Below are 13,064 nucleotides of genomic sequence, written 5' to 3'. Positions count from 1 at the left end.
GCAGCTGTCAGTGGCGCCCCTCATCGAAGAGGAGACATGTGGGATACTAGCGCTCCTCCCCAAGGTGGCACAGTGTCAGACTCTATGCCGGCTTTACGGTTTTTAGCATTCAAAGAGCGTCCGCCGGGGCCTCCTCCTACTATGTTACTAAACAAACAGGGCCGGCTAAGTGCTGATCACAACCGCTGAGCGAAGATGAAAAGCTCCCCCGGGGAAGGGACGCGATTACACTGCTCGTCGTCCGTTTGTTTTATGTATCTGGATCAGTTTACAGATTTGAACTGAGCTATTTTGATTGTAACCTCTAGCCTTCAAGCCTGCTCGCTGGGCGGCTCTGCTAAAAGTGTGGTGCACGAAGCTTGGTCTTGACTTTCACAAAGCTTCCCCGTCCCCAACGTAACAAGGTCACACTAATTGGAGAAGGAAGTGTTGAGGATGTCTTTGGGAAGGAGCGGCAGTGGTTAGAGAGTGATAGCAGAGAGGGTCAGATCCTGTTTCTGCTCTGGTTCCCTGTTCTAATCCAGCCTGGTATGTGTTGAGATCAGAGCAGGTCCCTTTCACTGCAGCCATCCGGTGGTGGTGCAGTGGGACCTGCTAAGTCCATATTTCCTCTCCTGCTACGAATTCGTCGCAGAAAGCGCTAGACGACTAGTCTGCCAGAGGCTCGCCCTGGGAACCAAGTTCACTGAAAAGAATTTGAAGTGACCCAACAGAAACGGTCCCACAGTCCATTTCAGGTCCTAACCCCTAAGAAACATGGCACTAGACAGCTGTGTGTTCCCCTTGATGTATTTATGTCAGCCGCTTACATAAATACACTGTGACACACATACACATTCACACTCATACACGTGGGCCTGTGTGTAAATGTGCGCGCTCACACGGGCACAGTGACACACGCTAACACACACAAATGCGTGCAGTGACACACAGACACACACATATCATGCTCCCTGTCAGTAATACCCAGAGGATATTATGTCTCTCTCAGCAGACCGGACAGTTGATCAGAGCAGCATGACCACATGGTCACTTTGATGTAAATCACGTAGTGCAGTCACCTTGAAAGTTGCTTGAATTGTAAATATGAGAGAGGAATCTTGCTCTCAGATTAATCAGCTGATACACTGACTCACACTCGAGGTGTGTGTCTTCACTGGTGTCACGATTCGATTACGATTCACTTGCACAACCATTCTCGATGCATCGATGGCAACCTCAATATTCTATATTACTGCACATGGCTACTGTTTTCATCATTCATCACAAGCAGTAAGAAAAAGCAAAATTTCCTTTTCATTTAGAAAGTCCTTTAAAATCAGACTACAAGATATAAACACTGCACCTTTTCAATATCAGTTTCTGTTTAATCCACCTCAGTACATAAACATTACAAAAACAAAACATAAACCCGTCTGCAGTGCATTACACATGTGATGTAACCTACAAAAATATTATTTTCACATAGCAGCTCTAAGACATGACACAATCAGGACTCTGCTGCACACACCTTTCTCAGAGTTGGACGGCAAAGTTGGCAGCGTCTCCTCAATTCCTGGTTGATTAGCTGGTTTTGTTGTATTGTTTATGGTTGCAGACGTTAGCTCGGGGTGAAAATGTTTTACGTGGTTAGTAATTATTGTGAGGCAGAAGTTACACACAGTGTGCGTCGCGTCTAGTTCCTGCTTCCCAGCAAGTCATAAAATCCTGAGATGTTTGCATTCAAATTACTGGGTGTGTTGATAAAACTATGCCTTGATTAAAAAAAATATATGTATATTCCCATGGTAAGTCATAATTAAGAGATAACAAGACAGATGAGATATAAAGTCAAAATTTCTCTCATAATTTAGATATTTTGTAACTCACAATTCTGATTTACCATGGGAGCATTTTCATCATGCTTAGTTTACATCTTATTTTTGTTTCCTTGAACTGGCGAAAAAGGGGTTTCCATATAGCCTCTGTCTGACATATCTACTAACATAAGTAGCCTAACGTCCGGTCTCAATTCAAAGCATTAATATGACGAGGTTCATCTGACGGGACTGCTTAATATAAGATTATTATATCACCATAACAGGTCTAAATTTGTCTCAGTAAAGGAAAGCTGTGAGTTTTCTCTCACAGATAGTCACACGAGAAGGGTGATCCATCTCTGTGTTTAGCTCAGAAAAAAGACTGAAAACAGAGTTCAACATTAATATTAGGCAAATGGGTCAGAAATCTACTTGCCTGACATAAACTTGTACTTGCCCCAATACAAATTGATCAATTTATTAGCTGTTACCAAATAACAACAAAGCTGTTTTTTGAAACATGATATACAGTGTTTTGCAATTACCTGACTTGCCTCAAGGTTCATGTTTCGTACAAGCACCAGCAAGGCCCTGGAGGAGGGGTTGTTGGCAGCCCTATTTGCTGAAATCCAATCGAGATGCTGTCAGTTTTGGAAAATAATTTGATATGCATTTGAAACGTGACCCCGTTTTATCCGACTTGTTTTCAAACTTACAGTAAACTGCGCAATACGTATTTGGTGTTTCGCCTACAGCCTTGAGGGATAACTGAAATGTTTGCTTGCACTTCAGCATGTGTGCAACTCTTAACAGAGATGAGATGGATGTGATATGGCTCACTTCTTAGCTACTTCCTCATCGCCAGTAAAAACAACTTGTTTAATCTTGTTTTATTCAGTTTTATGACTTTCCCAATCGGCGGATAGAGCTGCTAGATTTACAAGGCAGATCTGGCATTTTACTCGCCTCGGGCAAGCGGGTAGTCCTTAATGTCTAGCCCAGGATAACAGGGGGAGCTGCCAGTCTAGTGTGGCCAAACAAATTGTGTTTTGCACCAAAAGCCAGAGTGTGTCTCTGAAGTCAGATTAGAAAATCAGATTAGGAATTTCTGGTACAACTTCACCTTCTTCCAAGGTGCATGGAGAAGGGAAATACTCTGATGAGGTAATTACACAATACACACCAAAGCTAATTTATGACTAATACTCCGAACCCATTGCAATCTGGGTTATAGCCGGCCAGGTGGAATAGACTGTATATTAGACTTCAGGCTGAAGTTATAATCCTGCATTGCACAATAACGCTCACATACACTCACCTGCACTCACACCCCAATACTGCAAGCTGGCTACACAAAAGCACCCCTACATGTGTAGAACATGGCTTTCACACTGCTAGGGTTAGGAGTTCAGATTTTAACTGGGGCCACCCATGTTAAAATGTATAAACTCCTGGTCGTGCCAGGCGGTCCAAATCCATTAAGGACAGATGTGAACGAAAGGGAGGTGAACTCTTCCAGCCCTGAGAAATATGACTCATGATTATGCTTAACAGGATGTGGCATCTCCTGTTTCATATTTCACTTCTATTCAATTACATGACCAAAGCAACACTTTACAGACAGAGTATTAGCACGTATTGTTATTCAGTCCGCTACCGCTAGACAAACACTGCTCAGTCAAATATGGCGGCAACCTTGAACTTTGTTTCATGAAGAGCCCATAACAAGTGGCTTACAATAACAAACAGAAAGGAGCTCACAAAGAGACAACTGAATGTAATACCATGATAATCTAATCAGTTCAACTGGGAGGAGAGGTTATGGGAAAGTCTACTGGCAGTGTTAATTTACCTCCAAGGTCAAATCAATTAGTGACTGCTTCTAGTTGTGTAGATGGATCCTTGGATCCCAGATTAAATCAGCTGTCATGTGATATCAGATATGAACTAATTAAACATTTTATTATAACCTTGGTGGATACTGCATCTTATTAAAAGGAGAGTAAACATGCTATTTGACTCCAAGTTAAACCCCTTTAATACCTACTGTACATGGATAAATATTTAACTCCTCAAAGAGAAGTTTAAATTCATTTTTAGACCTGTGTTGGACCTGTGTATGCATGTCGGATCTTACAGGGATTACCGTCAACACTTTAAAGTGTGAGCTGTTGATAAAGGGCTGGCAATTAAGAAAAGGATGCTGGGATAATTATGTATGTAATCATCATTATCAGAATATGGAGGTCAGGTTTATTTGGCAATGACTCAGGTTTATAGTGCCAAGGACGCAACAAGGCAGTGAGTCATTCAGGGTGGAGAGGAAACTCTTTTACATTAGTTGTTTTGAGTCTACATGATAGCTGAAGTATCTGGAGGTATACGCTTGGGTTCATAGGTCAAGGTTCAGGTGTCAGATGTTGAATTGCTCTGGGCATACTTTTGTCTGGCCTCGAAGAGAGGACAAAAAAGTTTGTGAGCTTTGAAAAGAAAAATGTCATGTTCATAAAACACATTTTAAAGACGTCAGTTAAAATCCTACTTTTACTTTTTAACCCCTATTGCTGGAATCTGAGCGCTGGTGACACATCAGTCCTCCTGGTCTGAGACACATGTCAACATATGAACTTTATCTTGACTGTAACAAGATAATCTGGCTTCATATCATACATTGCTCCCATTCCAAGACACTTTATCAGTTTAAGCCCGAGTCTGAAAACACTACAGCTGTCTTTCTGACCTGTGACAGGCGATCACGCTGCAGGTTAGGATGCTGAGTCGGCTCATGTTACTTACAATTGGCATGTGTGAGTTTGTGTTGTCGAATCACCCGCAACACCGTTGACGCACTGAAACAGCTGAAAACACTATGGATGAATGACAGCCTCACAAATGGATGTGACACATAGATAGATATATAGCTGCATGGGTAGCCAGACAGGTGATAGATAGATAACCAGACAGATGCATATAAACATACTTATAGATATCAAAGGAGATGCTACAATCTTGCAGACTCTATTGCATTAAAAAATAGAGTTGCAACAATTAGTCGATCGAAAGAAAAGTTGTTGCCAATGATAATCGATTAATCTTTTAAGTCAAGCAAATATATCAAACTTGTGCTAGTATCAGCCTCTTAAACGAAGATTTCCTTGTCCTTTATGATAGTTAATGAGGAATCTTTTGGTTTTGGATTGTTGGGTGTGATGCTGCAACAAACGATTATTTTCATCATCTATAAATCTTTGAATCATTTTCTTGATTAATCGATGAGTTGTTTGGAAATGTCAATCAGTCTTTCACAAAACCCAAGATGATGATGATGATAAAATGCCTTGTTTTGAACGTAACCCAAAGATATTCTGTTGATTTTCATAGAGGAGTTAAAAAAAATAGAATCAGAAAATTGTAATTTGTTTTTATTTACTTAAACCAATTGATCATTTATCAGAATAGTTGGTGATTAATTTAATAGTTAACTAATTATCTAATTGGTTGACTGTTGCAGCTCCAGTTAGTTGGACAAACAATCAATTTGAAGACGCCACTTGTAGAAAATTGTGACTATCTCACTTATTTGACATTTTATAGACAAAACAATTAACTGATTATTCTTGGAAATAATCGGAAGATTTATCAATAATAAAAATAATCATAAGCTCCAGCTCTATCAAAAAATAAGAGAAGATTGTGAATGTAAAAGGTTGCAACTTTCAAAGACATTCAGTTCCTGTACGGCAAGTTTAGTGTTGCACCTTTGTGGTGAATAATAGGTCAGACGAAGGGTCAATTATCCACCTCTTCATGAGGATCAACACACTCATACATTCCTTAAGAACTGTTTTTCTGCTCTTTAAACAAAAATACTGTTTTCACCAGGGGGACAAGGGCACAGAGGGCAAAGCTTTGGATAGAGACGACGATCATATTTCCAATACATTTCTTCAGAGAACAGAAGAACCTTCGTACCTGTCGCATGTGTAAAACAGAGAGGTGTCAAAAGTGAAACGCGATCGGCATATCTGACAAAGGGTAAACTGCTGTGGGGGATCAGTTCAGAGGGAGACAGACCTGCGTCCCCACAGCAGATGGGAGCTTTATCGTTGTGGCCGGAGGGGGAGAGAGCCAAAGAAGAGAGACGCGGGACCACAAAAAAGGTTGGAGACATGGCTGGGCTGTGACACATGTCCCACTGCGGAGGGGGATTTTACTTACCTAGCCTTTGGTGTGTCATCATGTTACCAGTCCTGTCATGAGCCTCCACCCTGTCCGCCTGCGCTGCATTGTTCTGTACTGCATGTGGACAAGGGAATAAAAGAGAATGGATAATGAAAAAGACAGTAGGCAAGGCAGTGGGAGTGAGCCACATTTTGGCCTATTGTTGGTGCAGTATCTTTTTTTAACACTTCTTAAAGTGAGGGATAAAGCTGATCAAAGGGCTGTAAATGATTGCTCTGGTGGGTGTTGAGGGTCATTAGTTGGAAAGTCAGTGAGAGTGAATAGAGTGAGGTGGGGGTGGGGGGGGGGTCTGATGTGCCACGGAGGAGAAAATTGATGCTACAGATATCGTAATTCATCTTGTAGATCTTGAAAAGACGCACCTGAGGAGCGCTCGCTGAATGACACACCTGGACTATCTTTTTATATCCTCCGATGTCTGTCACCATCTGTCCCATTCAAAGTAGCTGCACCTCCCACTTGCATGTGGGACATCGAGACATTTCAGAGCTTTAATGGCAACTTTTGTTATGCTTTCGCACAATGCAAGTGAAAGAGACAGAAAGGGAGAGAGGATCTGAGTCAAGAGAGTGCTTCAGCCATAACACACCCCAGATGTGCTTAATCCCAAAATAAGCAACAGATAAAGCCAGTTTTACCGTGTTGAGTCCTATTTACACTCATGTAAAGACAAGTCTTCACTTGCTCTGTATAGAAAATTGTGCATCCTCAGAATTAGACAGATCAAACAACGGAGGTGAAACACAAGACAGCTGACCAGAAACACGATACAAAAATGTGAACAACTAGAAACCATAATACATAGAATTTACACAAAGGTGCATATGCTTCAACTTTGAATGTGTTTTGACTGAGGCATCTATAATATAAACAAACTCTGTAACGAGCAAGGATATAAAAGTAACACTTAGAAACATGAGCCGTTTGGAGCTCAGGAATGAGTTACACAGTCCCAAAGACCTCCACGTCAAATACCTTTGTAATGGAGCTGTTTTTCTAAAAAGGACCGTGCACACACACGTATACACGTACACATTTGTGTGTGTGTGTGCGCGACAAAGTGGACCTTGGAGGATCTTTACAGGGAGACTGAGTGAGCGGGCTGTGTGCCAATTTGCTGGAGGTGCTGCGAGATCAAGAACAGTCCACCCCCAGGTGGTAAAAGCTAAGCTTTCAGAGGTGAGAGGTCACAGACACCGGAGTGGTCACACACGTGTCAGAACACTATTTACAACTGGAGAGGCCCACCTCAGACCACCTACAACTGCTCTTCCACTTCAATACTGTACATCTGCAAGATGTGCTGTGCTTCATGATCCACTAGGTGGTAGTAAAGTTCCATAACCAGCACCTCTTCATCATGACATTCTGACATAAATGGCTCTTATCATCCATCAAGAGATAGTATATCTGTAATGTGTCTGAACTCTGATCCTGCACTATATAATAAGAAAACCACAAGAGATGAGAGGACTACACAGCATTCATGTGCTGCTGAAACGAATAAGTGTGGTCAGATACAGCTTTGGATGCATAAGTGACCATGCATGTGTGTGCATAACTATGTCCTTAATTTGAAATGGATCCATAACCTTTGAGCTCTTGTTCAAGGTCACACAGGAGTTCAGTTTGGCTAATGGTGTTGGAATGTGAACTTGAGCAATGAGGTACACTTACTAAAATTATTCAAATATTTAAAATAGAACCAAACTCTATATGAAATATGAGAGCATCATCTCTTATTGCGGCTCCATGAATATCTTTCGATCCCTGATCTGTATCAAGTGATTGTACACAATCACACTCATCCAAGTCCTCCAATTCCAAATTTGGTGAAAAGACATGCTGTGAATAGAGAGGAGTCACATGCAGGCTAGACGACTTATAACTTATGTGCCAACTATGAAAGAATCGCCTTAAGAAGACTTCTGTTTTGTAACAAAAAATGTAATTCAACAAATGCAAAAATTAAACAAATACAAAAAATTGCTAAAGAAGAACAATAAATAATACAAATCCAATATAATGGGGAAAATGAAGGAAAACCTATTCTTTATCGGTCATGTACTACACTGTTCGCCACATTTTAGTGTGGAGTCATCAGCTGCGTAACAAGATATCACAGCAGGATTACGGACCAAGGATATTTGTTCATGTAAAATACATGTAGAATGATAGAAAACATTGATCATATTCAACATCTGTTTGAGATCCACTTGATGATACAAGACAATGTAGTTCATGCAAGGGAGACCATACCATGGCGTACATTTTATGAATACGAATACGAATATTAAATGACATTGAATCAAATTTGAATGCCAAATTAAATATCCACAACATGGGGTGTGGAAATCAGTGAAACCAGTGGTTTGATCTCAGTGGTGTGTGAGTGGGGTGATTGGGGGCAAGTGTTGTCAAGTGCAAAACAAAGCCAAAAGACAAAATGCAGCAACATATCCAAACCATAACATGCTGCGCCTGTTGACAGGACCAGAGCAGAGATAAGAGTGAATGCCTGCAGCAGTGGCATAAGAAACTTCAGGACTCCAGGCCCAGGTGTATACTTGATTTTTATTTTGCTCTATGATAATTCTTCATCAGTTGTTCCACTCCTCGGCCACATGAAGCTTAAATTTGAGCGCACCTGTGGGACCACAGGATGTGATAGTGCCAGCAGTTACTTCCTTATCCATTTACCTTTAAACCCCAGTCATAGATAATTACTTTAAGCAACTTCTCATAATGAAGAAACAACACACTGTTCATGGGGTGTAGTGGTAGTATGTGAGAATCCTGTTTAGATACACTAGCATATTTTTTGGTTGGAACAACAGGTGTGTCAGTCAGTTGTCATGACTCGCAAAGCCTACAGCATCTGATTGTACAGTACTGATTGCCAGGTACACTGTGGTTTGAAAAACAATTGTGCAGAACATTTTCAAAAGTTCTTGTTACATCAGGAGGCTGCATAACCTCAGCCATTAATGTAATGTGGAATAAACTACTGCAAATGTATGGAGGTCCACATGCCAGAGAGAGACTATTAAGCACATTTAGCTTGTTTATCATGTCGCCCTCTGGTGGTTGCAAGTAAACATCAGAGTTAAGTGTGCTTTACTTCAAATGAGATAAAACATGACAATACACACAAACAACAATGGACATTTGAGTACTGCATATTTTACCACAATGCTTTCTTCAAACTCCAAGTTTGTAAAATTACCACCTGCCGGTTATATGCCTCCACAAGAAATACAATTGCCGGACAGTGAAAGTAGTTCACATGCTTAACAACACCTAATAAAGCAATTTTTGGTAAAAGAAAATGTAGAGCCACTTTAAAAGACAATGCTTTAAAGAAGTTAGTTCATCCTTGAGTCAGAGTGGACATTTGTGCAAAGTTTGAAGATAATTTCATCGAAGCGTTCTTGAGATATCGCATTCACAAGAACGGCCCTGACGGACGGACGGACAACCTGAAAACATCGTCGGCGCGGAGGTATAAAAAATTCGTAGTAACGTGTCACAGTGTCACGTTTTTTTCTGAGGTTTATTGTGTTTCTGTTGAGCTTGAATGAGTTGCATTTTATGGTGATAAAATTACCGTTTTGTAAATGGAGTCTGGTGCATTTGTGAGAGCAACATAGCTGTTTCTGGTTAAACAAAAAAATAATTTACTATTTTTCACAAAAGGTTTATCTCTATAGGGATCCTTTCTGTTATATTTTTCAAGACTAACAATCTGCTGCCTGAGGCAATATACAGGACCAATTCCACAACTTTTGTCTATTAGTGTTTAATGCACCGAAATATGTTAAAATACCTACATTTCCCCTTTGAACTCCACTGGCGATGAGTAAAGAGTAAGACATATATGAGTTTCACAGTACAGTGTGGTCTTTCATCTGACAACTGACAATGAACAATGATAGGGAGGAGCCTCTCCTAAAATACACACAGGTTTGTGGATTCACATTGTGCAGGTCCTTGAATCATAAGGGTGCCCTGGGACAGTATGGGTATTTTATTCCCATCTTTATTCAAGAACGAGGTATTCCAATTTGAGAGCATGACTCATTGATTTCACGTTCAGATTTGGTAATGTTTTTCCTCAAAACCCTGTCCTTGCACTCAAATAGCCCCTGTTTGTGCTTAGATTTGCTCTAGTTCTGCTCAAAATGAATGCTGGCACCCAGATATCAGCTCTAAAATTGAAAGGCCACGCTCTAGAATAAATACAGGAAAAACGCCCCATAGTACTGGTGGCTGTAGTTGTCATCAAGAGGGACATGGGAGGTATACTGCATATTATTTAGCATGTGACCACTTCCAGACAAGGATATTGCAGAGCGAGTGCAGCAGGGTCATTGGTCTTGGTACAAACAAATCTGCATGAAACAATACCACAGCGATACAGAACAGGAAGAGGAAGAGGATATGGAGCAAATACATCACGGAGAGGAAGCAGCAAGGTGTGTCAAAACACTTTTACAACTATCGGAGATGGTGCAAAAGTATTGAAGCCTAGAGTGTTGTGTCTTGATTCATTACTGGAGCAACGTCTGATGTGCCATCATCACCTCCCAGTTTCTGCACACATATCCTCTGACGACAACTAATCCTCAACCTATTGCCAACAGTTGATACAGATGCAGTATTCAAAATGTTTTCCTACAGAATAATCATACACCTAAGTTTTAGCTTTGCTTCTTCTACTTACTTTATAGTGTATTATTGTTTTGAGGTGGCACAAGGGTAAATGGCAGATTTTGTATGGATTTTGAGTATTGGTCTGGCTCTAGTTTTAGGAGTACAGTGACACCTCACTACAGTATACCAAACAGTCCAACACAACACTGCCCTCCCCTTAAATTGACTGCTTTTAGACAACAAAGCTGGACATTTGTGAGCTTCATTAAGGCAGTACTGCTTGTATTGTATTGCGTCATTTTGTGCAGGTGTTGTGTCCGCACCTACATATGGCCGTTGTTAACAATACTCAATGCATTTAAAAAAGCTGATGGTTCACTGTCACAGGTTGATATTTTTGGGGCTTGCAGTAGTTGTTGGTGACGTTCCATTTTTGATTTTATCAGGAAGGCTGTCCCATAGCAGAAAAGCTGACTTGCTAAAGCTAGTAGGGAGAATCCTCACCAGAATCTTCGCTGCAGGTTTCTGTTGTGCTGACGGCAACCTCCGACTGTCTCACCCTGCCGAGAAAAGTCTGGAGCAGGCAGATCAACTCTTACATCGCTATCGGGACAGCATCTGACATACATCCCGCTTCCAGGTTTAAAAGGGTCTCTGTCTCTGCACCACATGAATGAAATGTAGTTGTTTTCAGTGTGTTTGACACAATTAGCTGGCTAGCTATACTAAGGAAGCTAGGCTAAAAAAGTTACAATTGTAGAAGGCTCACTGGTCTGTGAATGTTAGTTGTCAGTGATGAAACCCAAACCACAGGCATAAACTTGAGTGACTATTTTCAGTTACTTGTCAGCCAACATACTGTATGCCGATGCTAATATATGCGCTGTATGTGCCTGTAACATAGGTTGATTCATTCCTAAAATCAACTGTACCAGCTTTACAGATGTCAGCCAGTCATCAGCACATAATCGTATTGTTAAAATAATTATGAAGGCATTATGATATTCTCATGAGGCGTATGGTTCCATGTAAATACTATGGAGTAAAAGGACCAAGCCATAATTTATTAATGTCTGTGTAAAGCTCTGTCACAGCCTCTGACACAGTTCACTGTGTTACTGAGGTTAGCTTGATCGATAATCTCTCAATCCTTCGAGTTGCTGTGCCACAAGCTATAACTAAATCAGTAGTAATCCATATAGACAGGTCTGCAGGAGCCCTTAATATAAATGAGTAGTTGATCCTCTGTGCCATTAGATAATACTGTTCTCCTAATGACGGCCCAGGATTCAGTGTACCTCTAACCATCCACTGCCTCAGTGCTGCTGATGCTGAGACACTTACGTAATGTAGAAAAGTAATCAATATACGGACATGTAAAAAGAGCACACTGTGAAGGTGACTAGTCATTGATTTAACAATTGTCACATGGGAGAACACAGTATGGGAATTAATCTGTCTCTAATGCCTGTGTGCATGGAGTTGACTAAGGGCAGGTGAGGTGAGGAGGTCTTTACCTAACACCCACCAAAGAAAATGGAGCCAGGCGAGGACGCACTGATGGCGATGAAGCCAACAATGAATAATTGATTTTCTTCATTAAGATTTTTGTTGGAGTTTCTGACAAATAAATATGTCTTTATCCACTACTTTCTCTTAAGATGTTTTTCAGATACATACCTGGGCGGAATGAGATTTTACAGTCAAATCATGTTTAATTTTATTCAGCAGTAGCTCGCTGCTTGTCCCTGAAACACCTCGAGGGCAGACAGCACGAGCTGTTTTGTTGTAACATGTTTTGCGGGATGCATTTGTCCTTTTCACACCTCAGAGGGAGTGACAGAGGTGACAGACCATTTTGACAGTAATTGGACGGTTGATTGTTGTGGTGGGGTTACCTCAGGCAAAAGAGGCAAACACACAGCACTCATATTCAGTCTTTTAGTCTGACTAAAACACAAGCAGTTGCCTATTTTTTTGGTGCTTGCTCTTTGTTACATTTGGTACAATGTGAATTTCCTCTTACTTGATTGGTTGGTTATTCAGGCCACCTGTTGCAGGGTGTGAAGAATAATTGGCTAATTGAGAGTAGCTGTGTGCAGTCCCCTCTGAACAAATCAGGGTGTGACGATACCCTTTTTCTTTGGGGCTTAAGAGAGGTCAGGAGTTGTACACCCACAGTGATTTTGGTGACATCTGATATGCATGCAAATGAATTTTCTTTGAAAATATTGGATTGGATTCAGTGTACCATGCTGCCAGCTGTATTTTGTTATTTGTTATCGTTTATTTTTGTTAAAACCATTACAATTGAGGCATTTGTTCATTATTATTTTCGAAGACCATTGTGATATCTACTTCTCTCAGTGA

At 40.8% G+C, this 13,064-nt stretch overlaps 1 protein-coding gene across 2 annotated transcripts in view; it reads right to left on the bottom strand.

Moving 5' to 3' along the window:
- gdnfa (glial cell derived neurotrophic factor a) overlaps positions 1-13,064 on the bottom strand; it is a 48,440-nt gene that overhangs the window by 14,378 nt on the left and 20,998 nt on the right. For both annotated transcript variants that reach the window (XM_084383553.1, XM_084383554.1), the window contains one exon: positions 6,018-6,095. In XM_084383553.1, coding sequence (XP_084239679.1) covers positions 6,018-6,095 — 78 coding nt within the window. The remainder of the gene's footprint in view (positions 1-6,017; positions 6,096-13,064) is intronic.

This window comes from Pagrus pagrus, assembly GCF_965226575.1.
Source record: "Pagrus pagrus genome assembly, chromosome: 19".
NCBI classification, from domain to species: domain Eukaryota; kingdom Metazoa; phylum Chordata; class Actinopteri; order Spariformes; family Sparidae; genus Pagrus; species Pagrus pagrus.
The sequence above is the reverse complement of the archived record's forward strand: the minus strand, read 5'-3'. Positions and strand labels throughout refer to the sequence as shown.